Source organism: Bufo gargarizans, chromosome 6, assembly GCF_014858855.1.
Source record: "Bufo gargarizans isolate SCDJY-AF-19 chromosome 6, ASM1485885v1, whole genome shotgun sequence".
Classification (NCBI taxonomy): domain Eukaryota; kingdom Metazoa; phylum Chordata; class Amphibia; order Anura; family Bufonidae; genus Bufo; species Bufo gargarizans.
In genome coordinates this window covers 146614604-146627876 of record NC_058085.1, presented here as the reverse complement: position 1 = coordinate 146627876, position 13273 = coordinate 146614604, and the positions used below count along the sequence as shown (strand labels likewise).

The window sequence follows — 13273 nt, the reverse complement described above, 5'->3', positions numbered from 1 at the left end:
TTGATTGACAGGGCCAGGGAACGGAATCGTTCTCTGCTGGCCCTGCCTGTTTGCCTTCAAAATCTGGCGCCTGCGCTGCGGCCGTACCCGTCTTCAATCAGCGCAGGCGCACTGAGAGGCGGCTGGTCGCTCGGCCGCTCCATCCTCAATGCGCCTGCGCCGGGTGTAGATGTGATGTCATCGGCGCATTGAGGATGGAGCGGCCGCCTCTCAGTGCGCCTGCGCCGATTGAAGACAGGTGCGGCGCAGGCGCCAGATTTTGAATGCAAACAGGCAGGGCCAGCAGAGAACGATTCCGTTCCCTGGCCCTGTCAATCAACATGCGGAGGGGGCGTCTTTAGGATTAGAGGATGCGGCTGCTACCGGCAAGTAGCCACCCTACTTGCTGGTAGCAAGGTAATTTGCATATTTTAAAAGCACGTTTTAAACAAAATCTACTGGACCAAAATGATTAATTAGATTATGTAGGCATAAATCGCAGTGTAGGGATTATAAGTAAACAAAAAAAAAAAGTTTAGTGGGGTGACAGAAGCCCTTTAAAAGGCTCATAAACACAATTCATTCTCATAATGGTTGTCTCCACAATGATCTCAGCTGATCACCAGGTCAGCTCATGTTTAAAAAGGGAGTGTCGGGGGGGGGGGGCGTGGCCAACTGTCGACATGGCCGGACGTGTCTGAGAGCGGCTCCGGCTCCGTAACTCCATCCTGAACCATCCTGAGCTGGCAATACGGCGATTTTCAGTTTAGCCTGAGCTGTGGAGTACCCGGAGACAGCAGAACCTGGCCATGGGTCCCAGCAAAGCACAACAAGCGGCGGACCGCTTGAAAGAATTTGCCCGCCAAGATTCACAACATGGCGCCGCCGCCACCTCCTCTCCTCGCGCACCGCTAACCAGGGGGCAAGCTGGACAAGCCCCGGCGGCAGAGTCAGAGGAAGAACCTGAGATCACCCTGCAATCCTCTCACAGCCAGCTGATGGCGGCTATTATGGGCTGTCAGTCGTCACTTACAGGCAAGATAGAGGAGGTCAGAGTGGACCTGGGCCTCTTGCGCCATGACGTCCAGCAATTGAGAGAGCGGGTTCGGCTCACTGAGGAACGGGTGTCTGAGCTGGAAGATACTACCAGACCCTTGGCGGCTAGGATGTCTGCTGTGGAAGGAGCGGTCGAAATGTGGCGTCAGAAATGCGACTGACCTGGAGAACCGCTCCAGAAGAAATAACATACGTATTCTGGGTATGCCTGAGCGGTCTGAGGGATCCGACCCTGCCACGTTTATAGAAGGATGGATCAAGGCGACGTTCCCGGACGCATCATTCTCGACGGCTTTTGCGGTGGAGAGAGCCCACCGGGTCCCTGCCCGGATGCCTCCACCTGGGGCTCCTGCAAGACCGCTCCTCGCCCGCATGCTTAACTGGCGGGATCGTGATCTCATCCTCTCCAAAGCGAGAATCAAACAAACCATCACCTTTGGATCTGCCAACATATCCTTGTATCCAGACTTCTCAGCAGAGCTACAAAAGAAAAGGGCTACATTTACCTCGATAAAGAAACGTCTGAGGGACCTGGATCTGCAATATTCCATGGCCTACCCGGCCCGTTTGAGGGTCCTGGATGGCGGGAAATCTCATTTCTTTAATAACCCTAGGGAGGCCGAGGACTGGCTCCTAGTGAGGCCCCGGAATGCGCCTCAAAGATAAGGTGTTGCTGCTTTGGAGCGGTGGTATTTGTTTTATCCGATTCCGTCTAGGACTGGATCTCCATCCGTTTTCCCCCCACTTTGAGCGGTGGGGACTCCATTGGACTACCTCATAAGCATTATATAGGACGGCCGACGAGGGTGTGAGACTCGTGGGTATGTCTAACATGGGTCTTAGGTTAAGTCTGCACTGTGATAATGTATTGCCATGCTTGTAATTGATATTGGGAGCTTGCTGTTTTACCTGCACTTGTATATACCATCTCTACACTGTGTGGGTCCCCCACTATCATGGTCACAAATGTTCTATGCTTTAGAATTGTTTACTGCCCGGTTCGCTGGGATTTGATGTTTGTGTTACGGTTTAACTGTTTTTATGTCAGTTGGTGCTCTATGTATTACTACGATATACACTGCTATGCTGGGTTTATTGCATATGATCATGGGATTCCTGGTACATTCTACTTATTGATCTCTATTCAGAACAAATGGCATCTGTGACATGTATGTCCTGGAATGTGCGTGGTCTGGGTGGCCCTAGAAAGCGTATGGCGGTATTTGCACATGTTCGTACATTTTCTCCGCATATACTGTGCTTCCAGGAGACCCATGTCACAGCGGAAACGGAGGGTAGGTTGAAGAAACCATGGGTGCAATGGGCTAGAAGCGCATTTGGCACGTCGTACTCCAGGGGGGTGTCCTTACTGGTCCACCAGTCGGTTAGGTGGGAGGTACACAGGGAAGTGATAGATCCTGAAGGCCGGTATGTTTTTGTGTTTGCGCATTTGAACGGGGTGCCCTATGTCGTGCTTGGTGTTTATATACCTCCCCCCGCAGGTCTCACTGTTCTGCAAGCTGCGGCGGGTTTTGCAGCTCAATTCCCATCAGCCGGGGTGCTATGTATGGGGGATCTTAACCTGGTGGGTGATGAGACACTAGATAGGTTCCGGAATAGCCCTCATGTAGAAGGGGTACGGGTGGGTGACTCAAGACTTAAACGCTTCATATCAGAATTGGGGTGGCTGGATGTGTGGAGGGAGAGGAACCCGTCTGCTAGAGAGTTTTCCTGTTTTACGCCATCCAGGGGGGCGCTGTCCCGCATAGATTACATGCTCTGTGATGCGCAAGCTTGCCTCGCTATTTCAGATGTCAGATATGTGCCTCAGGGACCGTCTGATCATGCGCCCATTGTGGGGACATTGTCCTCTTCAGCTGGGGAGCCCCGTCGCCACAGTCTTCGCATACACCCGTTTTGGTTGTCCCTGATGGGCATAAATGACCGTATACCTGACCAGTTGAGGGTGTTCTTGGATCTTAACTCAGAGGGGGATAGCGATGCCCTTATATTATGGGATACCCTGAAAGCCTTCTTGAGGGGGTGTATCAAGTCATCCATTTCATATATCAAGAAGACTGGGAGACTTAAGGAGGAGGAGCTGGGTGCGCTATGCAAGGAAGCTGAGTCTGCATACATATCTGATCCCTCTGAGGCGAATAGACTGGACTGGATGCAGAAAGGTAGGAAGTATATGATGTATCTACAAGAGAAGAGTGACCGCAGGCTTTTCTTTATTAAGCAACAAGCCTTTGAGCAGGGTAGTAAGACGGGGAAGCTCCTAGCACAGGTAGTTAGACGTAACACTATGGCTCCTCCGATCATTCGCATTCAGACTGAGGGTGGGAATGTGGCGGAGGATCCGGAGGGTATATTAACCAGATTCAGGGAATTTTACAGCGATCTGTATGAATCGAGATACCAGTACACTTTGTCGGATATACGATCATACCTAGGCGAGGTGACTCATCCTCAATTATCCCCCTTGGATAGGGGGCTACTTGACGAAGAGATTACTTTAGAGGAGGTTTCTGCTGCAATTAAAGGCTTGAATTTGGGAAAGTCACCAGGCCCGGACGGCATCCCCCTGGAGGTATATGCCAAGTATGAAGACATCTGGGGGCCTCAATTGCGCAAGATGTATGTAGCTTCCCTGGGAAGGGGCCAATTACCAAGCACGTTATACGACGCTTCTATTGTGGTCCTCCTAAAGCCAGATAAAAATCCCCTAGAGTGCAGGTCTTATCGCCCGATATCATTGCTGAATCTAGATTATAAAATTTTGACTAAGATATTTGCAAATAGGTTAAACAAGGTGATTGCCTCAATTGTTCATGAGGATCAATCTGGATTTATACCGGGTCGTTCTACATCAAGCAACATCAGACGTGCCCAGGTGGTGGCGCAGGTGGGATGCCTGGAAGGCAGACAGTGGGCCTTGGCTTCTCTAGACACGGCCAAGGCATTCGATTCAATTGAGTGGGAGTTTCTATTGAATGCCCTGGAATGTTTTGGCTTTGGACCCACCTTTGTTAAATGGATGAGGGTGCTATATCACCGACCTACTTGCAAACATTATGGTCAATGGCTCCCTGTCATCTACTTTTCCTTTGCACAGGGGTACCCGGCAGGGATGCCCCCTATCCCCGTTGCTCTTTGCAGTAGCTATCGAACATTTGGCCATTAGAATACGTCAGGATAACATTTTTAAAGGGGTGTCAATGGGAGGCAGGGAGGATAGACTGGGGCTGTACGCGGATGATCTTATTCTGTTTATGGATTCAGTGGATGTGTCCTTGCCACGGGCGATTGACCTGATCAATAGATTTGGGGATTTTTCTGGCCTGCGCATTAATTGGTCCAAATCGGCTCTAATGCCCTTATGGTCCCCGGGTTGGCCCCCTGTACATCACAATCTTATGGTGGTGGAGCATTTTAAGTACCTGGGAGTCATTATCACCAGGGAAACAGCGATGTCACACCAACTTAATATTGTCCCTATTGAGTCTTATGCTGTAGACAAATTCAGGTCCTGGAGCATGTTGCCTTTATCTATAATGGGCAGAGTGAATCTTGTCAAGATGATTCTCTTACCCAAGGCGTTATATCTCCTAGGACATGCCTGCACCCCAGTTCCAAAGAGCTTCTTCATGAAGTTACATTCTGTTATAACGAAGTTTGTTTGGGGGAAGGAGAGAAGGAAGCTAGCCCTTGATACCTTGCAGAGGGGGTGGCAACAAGGAGGTGCGGCTCTGCCGGATTTCTTTATTTTTTGGCAGGACAGCTTAGATTCTTGACCACTTGGGTTTCGCAGACTCCTTTGCCAAATTCTGAATACTACCTGAAGTGTCATTTGGGTCTGTCTACCTTGTGGCCGATCTTGGAGAACCCACAGGTAATAGAGGGTCGACTGTTGCCCATACATAGGTTAGCTCACCAGGTTTGGGGGGCTGCGAAGCTCCAGCAATACCGAGACCTTCCAGACGAGATAGTGTTATGGAATAACCCCATGTTCCCACACCTACAGCACTGTGGAGGGAGAAGTATTTGGGGGAACTATGGTGTACTTACGCTGAGGGATTTGTATGAGAAGGGTGTTTTATACTCCTTTTCTCAGCTACAGGAGAAGTTTGGAGTTATGCGGCTTCACTTCTACAGGTTTCTGCAGTTACGACATGCTGTTCAGGCCCAGTTTCGTGGTAGTACAAGAAGCATTTCCAAATACCCACTAATAGGCATTTTCAAGACACAGGGTCCTGGGGGGTTGGTCTCGAACCTATACACACACCTCCTTGATCTTAAAGTGAGATCCAAACCCTTGCTGGCGGAGACTAGGTGGAAGGAGAGGGTGACGCAGATGACTGATGAGGAATGGGCTGTAGCCATGAGTGCGCCATCTACTGTGTCGCCTGCCCTCAACAATAGACTTATCCAATTGTTCATTCTCCATAGGAGCTATTTGACTCCTACCAGGTTACACAAGATGGGTAGACTAGACCACACGAGATGCCACAGATGCGCCCAAATTAATGCGGATTTTTGGCATCTTATCTGGGACTGTCGCTACGTACAAGCATTCTGGAAGAAGGTGGTGGATATTATATCTACACTAGTTGCAGAGGTGATTCCATGCTGCCCCAAGCTCTGTCTTTTGGGAGTAGTGGATGGTGATGCACACCCCTTGTATGTCTGCATCTTCTTACGGGAGTCCCTGTTCTTTGCCAGGAAGGCCATAGCTTTGCGTTGGATGGCGGACAGACCGCCGACCGTAAGCCAATGGAAGGCACTGGTAAATCAGATATTGCCGTTTGAGAAAATAATGTATGGTAATAGAAAATGCCCCCAGAAATTTGATAAGATTTGGGGCTCCTGGTGTTCTTCGCCGGTTACTGCATTGCCCTCCCATATGCTGTCGGCGTGAAATGCATTGTAATATACACCTTAGTTCTTCATTATGTGTGTGAGGGAACGGGGGTGGGAAAAGACTGGATCTCATTTTTGGTGGATGGCTATTGTATATCTCTTGTTTCTGATGCTGTCATGAACTGTATTTAGAGATTTGTTCTCATCAAATGTGTATCGGAGGATCTCACTGACAAATATGTGTATACGTATATGTGTAATGTGATATGGCCAAATATGTACTGTACCAATTTTCATTTGTTATTCTCAATAAAACGAGTTTAAAAAAAAAAAAAAGGGAGTGTCTGTTCAGGAGCTATTAGGACATCTTGTAACATATTCAACAAGGTAAGAGGATGCAAAAACTTCCCCGATGGAGAACAAAAATGCTTCAATGAGAAATGAAAAAGCCTTTGCAGCAGTGTATATGTCTCCATTCCATGAATCCTTCAGTAGGTGTAGATACATCAACTAAATTATATGTTTTATGGGTTGTGCCAAGTTTTTAAGTTATCCACTGGAATCCCCACTGATCACGAGATTCTGATTCAGGTTGTTCATGCGCACTGCCCTTCCATTTATTCTCTATGGGAGCGGCAGACAGAGTACAGCGATCAGCTATCTCTGGCAGCTCTATAGAGAATGAATGGAGCATCAGGGCGCATGCACAACCTGCAACTCATCAGAATGGGGAAACGAGATAGGGGATTACTTAAAAACTTGGCACAACCGCTTTAAATGTTATTTTTTAATATTATTATTTTTGCATTGTACTTCTTTTGATCTAAAAATCTTTTTTTCAATTGGCCTTCATTAAAAATATGGAATCCTTTTACCTGTACATAGTTGACATGCCTCAACAAGCAGCCTGTGGATTTTCTGTCTTTACTGTCTTCTGAGGAGCAGACGGACTCCTTATCTCTGCTCTCTGACCTTATAAACACTCCTGATAACTACTGATAAGAATGTGGCTTAAATAAGCGTTTATGATTTCTCAGTAGTTTAGAGATGAGGCTTATTAGATGATGAAGTGAAAGTAAAAGTACTAGTCACACAGTTAGAAAAGCATTTAAGACTTTGTGACAGAATGGCTCAATATTTTTAATCAAAGTCTATTGAATATTTTTTTTTTTGCCAGAAATGAGTAAAATGCAATCAAACAATAATTGCCTCCGACAGTGTACATGGCCTTTAAGGTAGTAGATCAAAGTGTCCTTCCAGTCACGTTAGTTCTCAGACATTAGGGTAGAGCTGTGATCTGCGACAATAGTTTTGCTACTGTGCCCACAGGGGGGGGGGGGGGGGGGGGGACAGAGGTATTCTGAGACCCACCCCCATCTCATCATTGTGTCAGGCTGTTGCACCACTTTTGAGTAGAGTAACCTTATAGCAGTGGTTCCCCAACCTACTTTAAGTCACTAACCACACCGAGTAGTGAAAGTAAAGGATCCTCTTAAACATATGGCACAGTGATAAGACGCTTACCCTAGTGTTATCTGACAGTGATACGCTTTTGACCCTGGCACCAAGTTCTAATAATGCTATGACCTCCCCGATGCCATCACCAGTGCACAATAGTATCTGTAGCCGCCAACAGAAAGAGGTACAAGCAGAGAGCCCACATGTTGCTACCAAGCCTTTGGTTAGCAGATCAGAGGATTAGGGGGATCAGTCAAGTGAAGAATAAGATTCAGAACTTAGGTTCAACTTTCGTAAGTTTATTCTAAAATATTGGAGATCTGCACTATAAGCAAATCCCTAGTATACCTTCTGACTTTATAACGTAAGAGACTAGAATTCACTCACTTTTTAATCTGTTCCAACTTCAACTCTTCAGCTTTTATGTAATCTTTTAGTGATGTTAACAGATCCTTTTCAGTGTACAGTAAGTCTGTCATGTGACCTGCAACGCAAATTAAAACCATGAAAATAAAAGAAAAACAAATACAGCACCAATATCACAAGAAGAAAAAAGTTTTCATAAAGTTTAGTTTTAGGTTCGTTTTTTTAATTCTAGAATAAAAAGCACTACAACAAAATAAAGTACAAACGTGGAAAAAAAAAATAGGGGGAAACAAATGGATTAAAATTTGACTTAATTCATGTAACATTCCAGAAGTCTAGCACTCTTAGGTTTTTCTATTTTCCACAAAGCTGTATTGTGTTATTGGAAATGGATAATACCCTAGAGCTCCATGTTCAAGGTCTATTTCATACCAATCAATTTCTGGAGGGCTCCCTCTTCATAAAGTAAAAAACACTAGAAATAATGAAGCACTTGGAAAGAAATACACTTACCAATGGAAGTAAAGAAGTCTGTACGTGCTTGGCATGAAGAAAACAGCACCAACAGTGGTAAAACCTTGAGTATCTTCATTGTATTCACTGTACAACTGGCGAGAAAAGAGTAATGTTACAATAAATGACACTACAGAAGTCTACAATGCATCCATACGGCAAGAAGCAATGAAGACATCACCTTGTTGCTCAAGGTTCTGGGTTCTAGTAACTACTAGAGAAGCATATGTTATGCTAATGTATATACGGATCTCTAAGTAAAACTGCATTGAAGAGGGAAATCACTGCAATATGAAGGAAATATGCCATGAGGTTATGATGAGTTTGGTTCCAACCTCATTGACCCTTCATTAAATCATCCCCACACAGTGACTCTCCAGTCAGCAGGGAACTGCCACATATCTCCAGTCAAGTGAATGGGGCTTTACTGTAGTAAAGTGCACAAGGGGAGAATTGCACACAAATTGTGACTCCACTCCAACACAATTTTTTTTCTTTAAGGCCCTTGTGCAGAGATAATCTGTTAAGGAGGATCAAGGATCCATTAGGGTGTAAACAGCTGGCCTCACCAATCAGGAAGTGAAGGTGTTTTTCCATCTTCTAAAAAGTGATAGCCTGTAGCTAGGACATGTTGTGGGGGAGAAACTTTGGGGTCCCCACAATACCAGCACTGGATGCTCCTAGATACCAAGCTGTGCAGAGATAAACAATGAAGAGGACATGCAACAAGAATCTTCATCCCCCAAATGGTTCCAGAGATCTCAAACTCTTACAAAAGGATCCTGGCAGGTCACACTAGCCGAAACCTCAATTAAAATACTTCACAGAACCTATATGGTCCCTGCCAGCCTTAAATCGTATCTACCCGGAGGTTTCCCTCAATTGTTTTAGAGGTTGCGAAGATGAGGGAACTATGCACCACATTTGGTGGACTTGCCCGACTGAGACGGCTGTGGGTCCAAACGACTTCATTACCATCTACAGTATTGCAATGTAGTTTCCCCTATGACGCTACCCTTGTGTCTACTAGGCGATAAACCACATTGGTTGACATTTGCCAAGTTTAAACTTTCACAACACATATTGATGGCCACCAGGATCCACATAGCTTTCAAGTGGCGCACTGATACGCTGCTTCCAAATGGTGCTCAACAGGATTAATAAAATCCTCCAATGTGAAAAATTGTCAGCCATACGCACCAATACATTCTGTACTTTTGAGAAGGTATGGGAACCTTGGCTATCCTCCTCCTATGCCTCAGATGTTCGCTACAGTATCTCATTATAGTTACCATGTCGATACCCACTAGAAGTGCGGGTCCCTCTCTGATGTACGTTGCTCTCACCCGAATTTGATGGAAGTTCATCTATTGTGACTATGCTGATATTTGAACAAATGTGTATATGCCTCGATTACCTATTTTCCTTTCTGTATTTCTTTTGAAGTATTTCTTTGTAAGTTTTTTTGCTTACTTATTCTCAATAACCAAATAAATGATTTTTGAAACTAAACAATGAAGTGGACAACACTAACTCAGTGCTGTAACCAACAGTTCAGACCCCCACTGATCGTAGAGAAATGGCATATACTAGTGATATTCCAAACCTATAAAATGACCACCACAGAATGTATGTTCAAATAAAGAAGATGTGCTGTACGTTTTCATTCTGGATTTAAATGGGCTTTCTAGGGGTAAAATACTGATGACATATCCCCAGGATAGGTCAATATCTCATTAGTAAGGTTCTGACATCAGCTGTTTGAAGAGGTTGAGGCGCTATAGTGCACGTATAATAAGGACAGCACCGTTCACATACTGGCTATACTTGGTATTCCAAGCTAGTCCCATTTACTTGAATGTAATGGAGCTGCGTCTTGGTCATGTGACCGATGAACGCTACAACACTGGCCTAGAAAGAGGCCACAACAGTCACCAGAGCACCACAGACTCAAACAGCCGATTGGCACCTCCACCCAATCTGAAATTTATGACCTATCCTGAGGTTAGGCTGTCAATATTAAATTCAAGAAAAAACATCTGAGACAATGGGGGCATATCACTAGGATATGCCCCATTGGGACATGCACCTAGACCAAGAACAGAGTGGGGAAGGAGGTGGCTGGAGGCCACAACTAAGCGCTCTCCCCGTAGTAGTGGGGGGGGGGGGGGGGGTCGACAAATAGCCAAGCTAGCGCTCCTCAACTTTCAGGCTCCGTTCTTAGTGTAGGTGCTGGTCCCAGAGGAGGACCTGTGGCCGCAAGAAAACTGGAAATGACTGTCCGTATTTCCGTTCCACAAAAAAAACGCATTACAGACAAGGATAGGACTGTTCTATTATGGGCCGGCCGTTCCGTTCTGTAAAATGCTAAACGCACATTGCCAGTATCTGCAATTTGCGGAAAGCAAAACAACGGTCGTGTGCATGAGCCCTAAGCCACATTTCCAGGCCTACATCTCCTACAACAAATCTTAAGTCTACAAATTCAGATGACAGGATCTATTCAGAATATACCAATGTGGTTTACAGAATAATACGGTTTCCAAGGAACTGTAATAACATCACATAACTAGCACTTGGCTGTAAATCAAACACATTAATAAAGATGGTTCAGAGGCATAGTTCCAAGATAAGCTAAGAGCATCTGTTCTTTTAAATTAGCCATTTAAAAAAATATATATATAAATCACAATCACCCTGCTGCATGACAGATATTTTCCTTCAAAGAGCTACTAAATGCATAACATAGACGTATGTATGGCGCTCAAGCAAGTCTACTTTATTTCGTTGAATGAATGAGTAACGAAAAACGGACACGGGTGCATGCTGCTGCCGATGTGTGAATGGCACCATTTAGGGTACTTTCACACTTTTCCGGTATTGAGTTCCATCCTAGGGGGCTCAATACCGGATTAAAAAAAACTGATCAGTTTTATCCTAATGCATTCTGAATGGAGAGCAATCTGTTCAGGATGCATCAGGATGTCTTCAGTTCAGTCACTCTACGTTTTATTTGTATTTTCTCTGTCCAAAATTCATTGAAATGCATTAATGCCCAATATGGCCCCAAGTGTTCCGGAAAAACAGATGACAATCGGAGAGACGGATCCGGTATTGCAATGCATCTGTGAGACTGATCCGCATTCAGTTCCCTTTACAAATGATATCCATTTGCATACAGATTGCGGGATCCGGCAGGAAGTTCGGCGACGGAACTGTCTGCCGGAATCTAACAACGCAAGTGTGAAAGTAACGCAGCAAAGATGTGCATCAGAAATTCCGCCCTGTGCGGACATACTCATATACTAAAGTGTTTTTCTTTTCTGTCTGAGAGGCCCCAGACTTTTGCTTTGGGGACCCATGATTTTTATGTACGTCCCTTTGCTCATACATAGGAGCAACACTGCAGGTGAAGACCCATAGACCTACAGATCTACTGTACCACACAAGGTGGCACATACATGTGACCATCAGGCTGGTTCCTGCGCCTGCCTGACACTAGTCTGCACTATCCAAGACCCAAGGTCATACAGGGTGCACATCTGCGACTGCTGGCTTGCACTGGCAGATTTCAGTTTTAAAAAGGCCTGGAATTTCTTGCCCAAGGGTCAATGTAAAGAAGTAGTTGTCATGATATACATTATGGGTTATGCGGAGCACGTTGCCTGGTCCCCTGGAATGCTCATTGCAGTACGTATTTTGTGTGAGCTGTCTGGCCAGAATTCTTTGCTCATTGATTTGGCAGCCTCCCACATTTTTCATTTGGTCAGACATTTTCTGCCTTAAATTTATAAAATGTCAGGCTTTCTAAATACTTGTGAAGCTTGTTTGCTACCGTAATGGAAGGCTTCACAAAATTTCATCTGGAGCCGCATCCTATCCGCACTGACCTGAGTACAGCCGCCCACTAGTCTACTTGCCCCTACACTGGAACCTCTTTTTCGTGCAGGATATTCGTACCACTTGCATCCAGCTCTCTTTTCCTGGATGCTGTGAGAGAAGCCTTTGTATCCTTATGTCTGAAAGGGGTCACTTTTAGGACCAATTGCAGGAACTCCCAAAAGCAATGCTCGTTGCTTTAGGCATCATTCACACAGATCAGTTTTAGAACAGAATATATAAGTATGTCGGTGTCGGGGTGTGGCCTGCACGCTGATGGTGCTGGTCACATAGCGCGTCTGCTCCGGACTTAACATCTAACAAGCGTCTCACAGCTACTACTCCTGCGCCCTACCACAGCCAATTGAAGCCCTATCAGGTGCTCCAGACATGGGAAAGGTCAGAAGGCTTCCTGCTCCAGCAAAACTGACCGAATTCTTCAGCAAAACAACGCCAGTAGAGTCTGGTCAGAGGGACTCCACCTCCAGCTTGCACGCCGGCCTCTCCGTCAGGAACGCCATTGCCAGCTGCGTTTAGCTCTGCTGACAAGCGTGGGACTGAGCAGCAAACCCTTTAACATACTTAGCTTACAGCGGACATTATGCGCTCGATGCTGGATAATCTACGTTCTTCTATGAAGGAGGACATGCTGGGGCTTCTGAAAGATCTCAGAAAAGATATTCAGAGCATAGGTGAACGCACGTCTCACTTGGAGGTTAAAATGGCCGAGTTTGCCACCTCTCAACTCTTATTGATGCCCATGAGGCTATGGAGGATGATATTGCTAAAATAACAGCTAAGTTGCAAGACTTGGAGGACAGACAGACGGAACAACGTCAGAATCCATGGGATCCCAGAGTCTGTAGAAGCAAACGAGTTGGAGCTTCTCCTGCAACAGCTTAAAGCAGTGCTACCTGAGTCTACAGAAAGGGACTTTATAATAGATCGCATCCATAGAGTGCCTAAGCCTAAGGGTCTCGATTCATCTCTCCCGTGTGATGTTATTGCTAGGAACCACTTCTATACCGTCAAAGAAGCGTTCGAGAGTCCTAAGGCAAAACCCGACCCCAACGGAGGAATTTGCAGGTATAGCGGTCTACACAGACCTCTCCGCAGCTACACTTGCAAAAAGAAAGGAATTTGCCCCAATCACCACTGT

General features: G+C 45.8%; 1 protein-coding gene across 4 annotated transcripts in view; it reads right to left on the bottom strand.

Moving 5' to 3' along the window:
- P4HA1 (prolyl 4-hydroxylase subunit alpha 1) overlaps nucleotides 1–13273 on the bottom strand; it is a 74543-nt gene that overhangs the window by 39410 nt on the left and 21860 nt on the right. For all 4 annotated transcript variants that reach the window (XM_044296083.1, XM_044296080.1, XM_044296081.1 and 1 more), the window contains exons 2-3: nucleotides 8236–8330; nucleotides 7744–7840 (exon numbers count right to left, since the gene is read on the bottom strand). In XM_044296083.1, the coding sequence (XP_044152018.1) occupies nucleotides 7744–7840; nucleotides 8236–8314 (176 nt within the window). In that variant the 5' untranslated portion in view covers nucleotides 8315–8330. The remainder of the gene's footprint in view (nucleotides 1–7743; nucleotides 7841–8235; nucleotides 8331–13273) is intronic.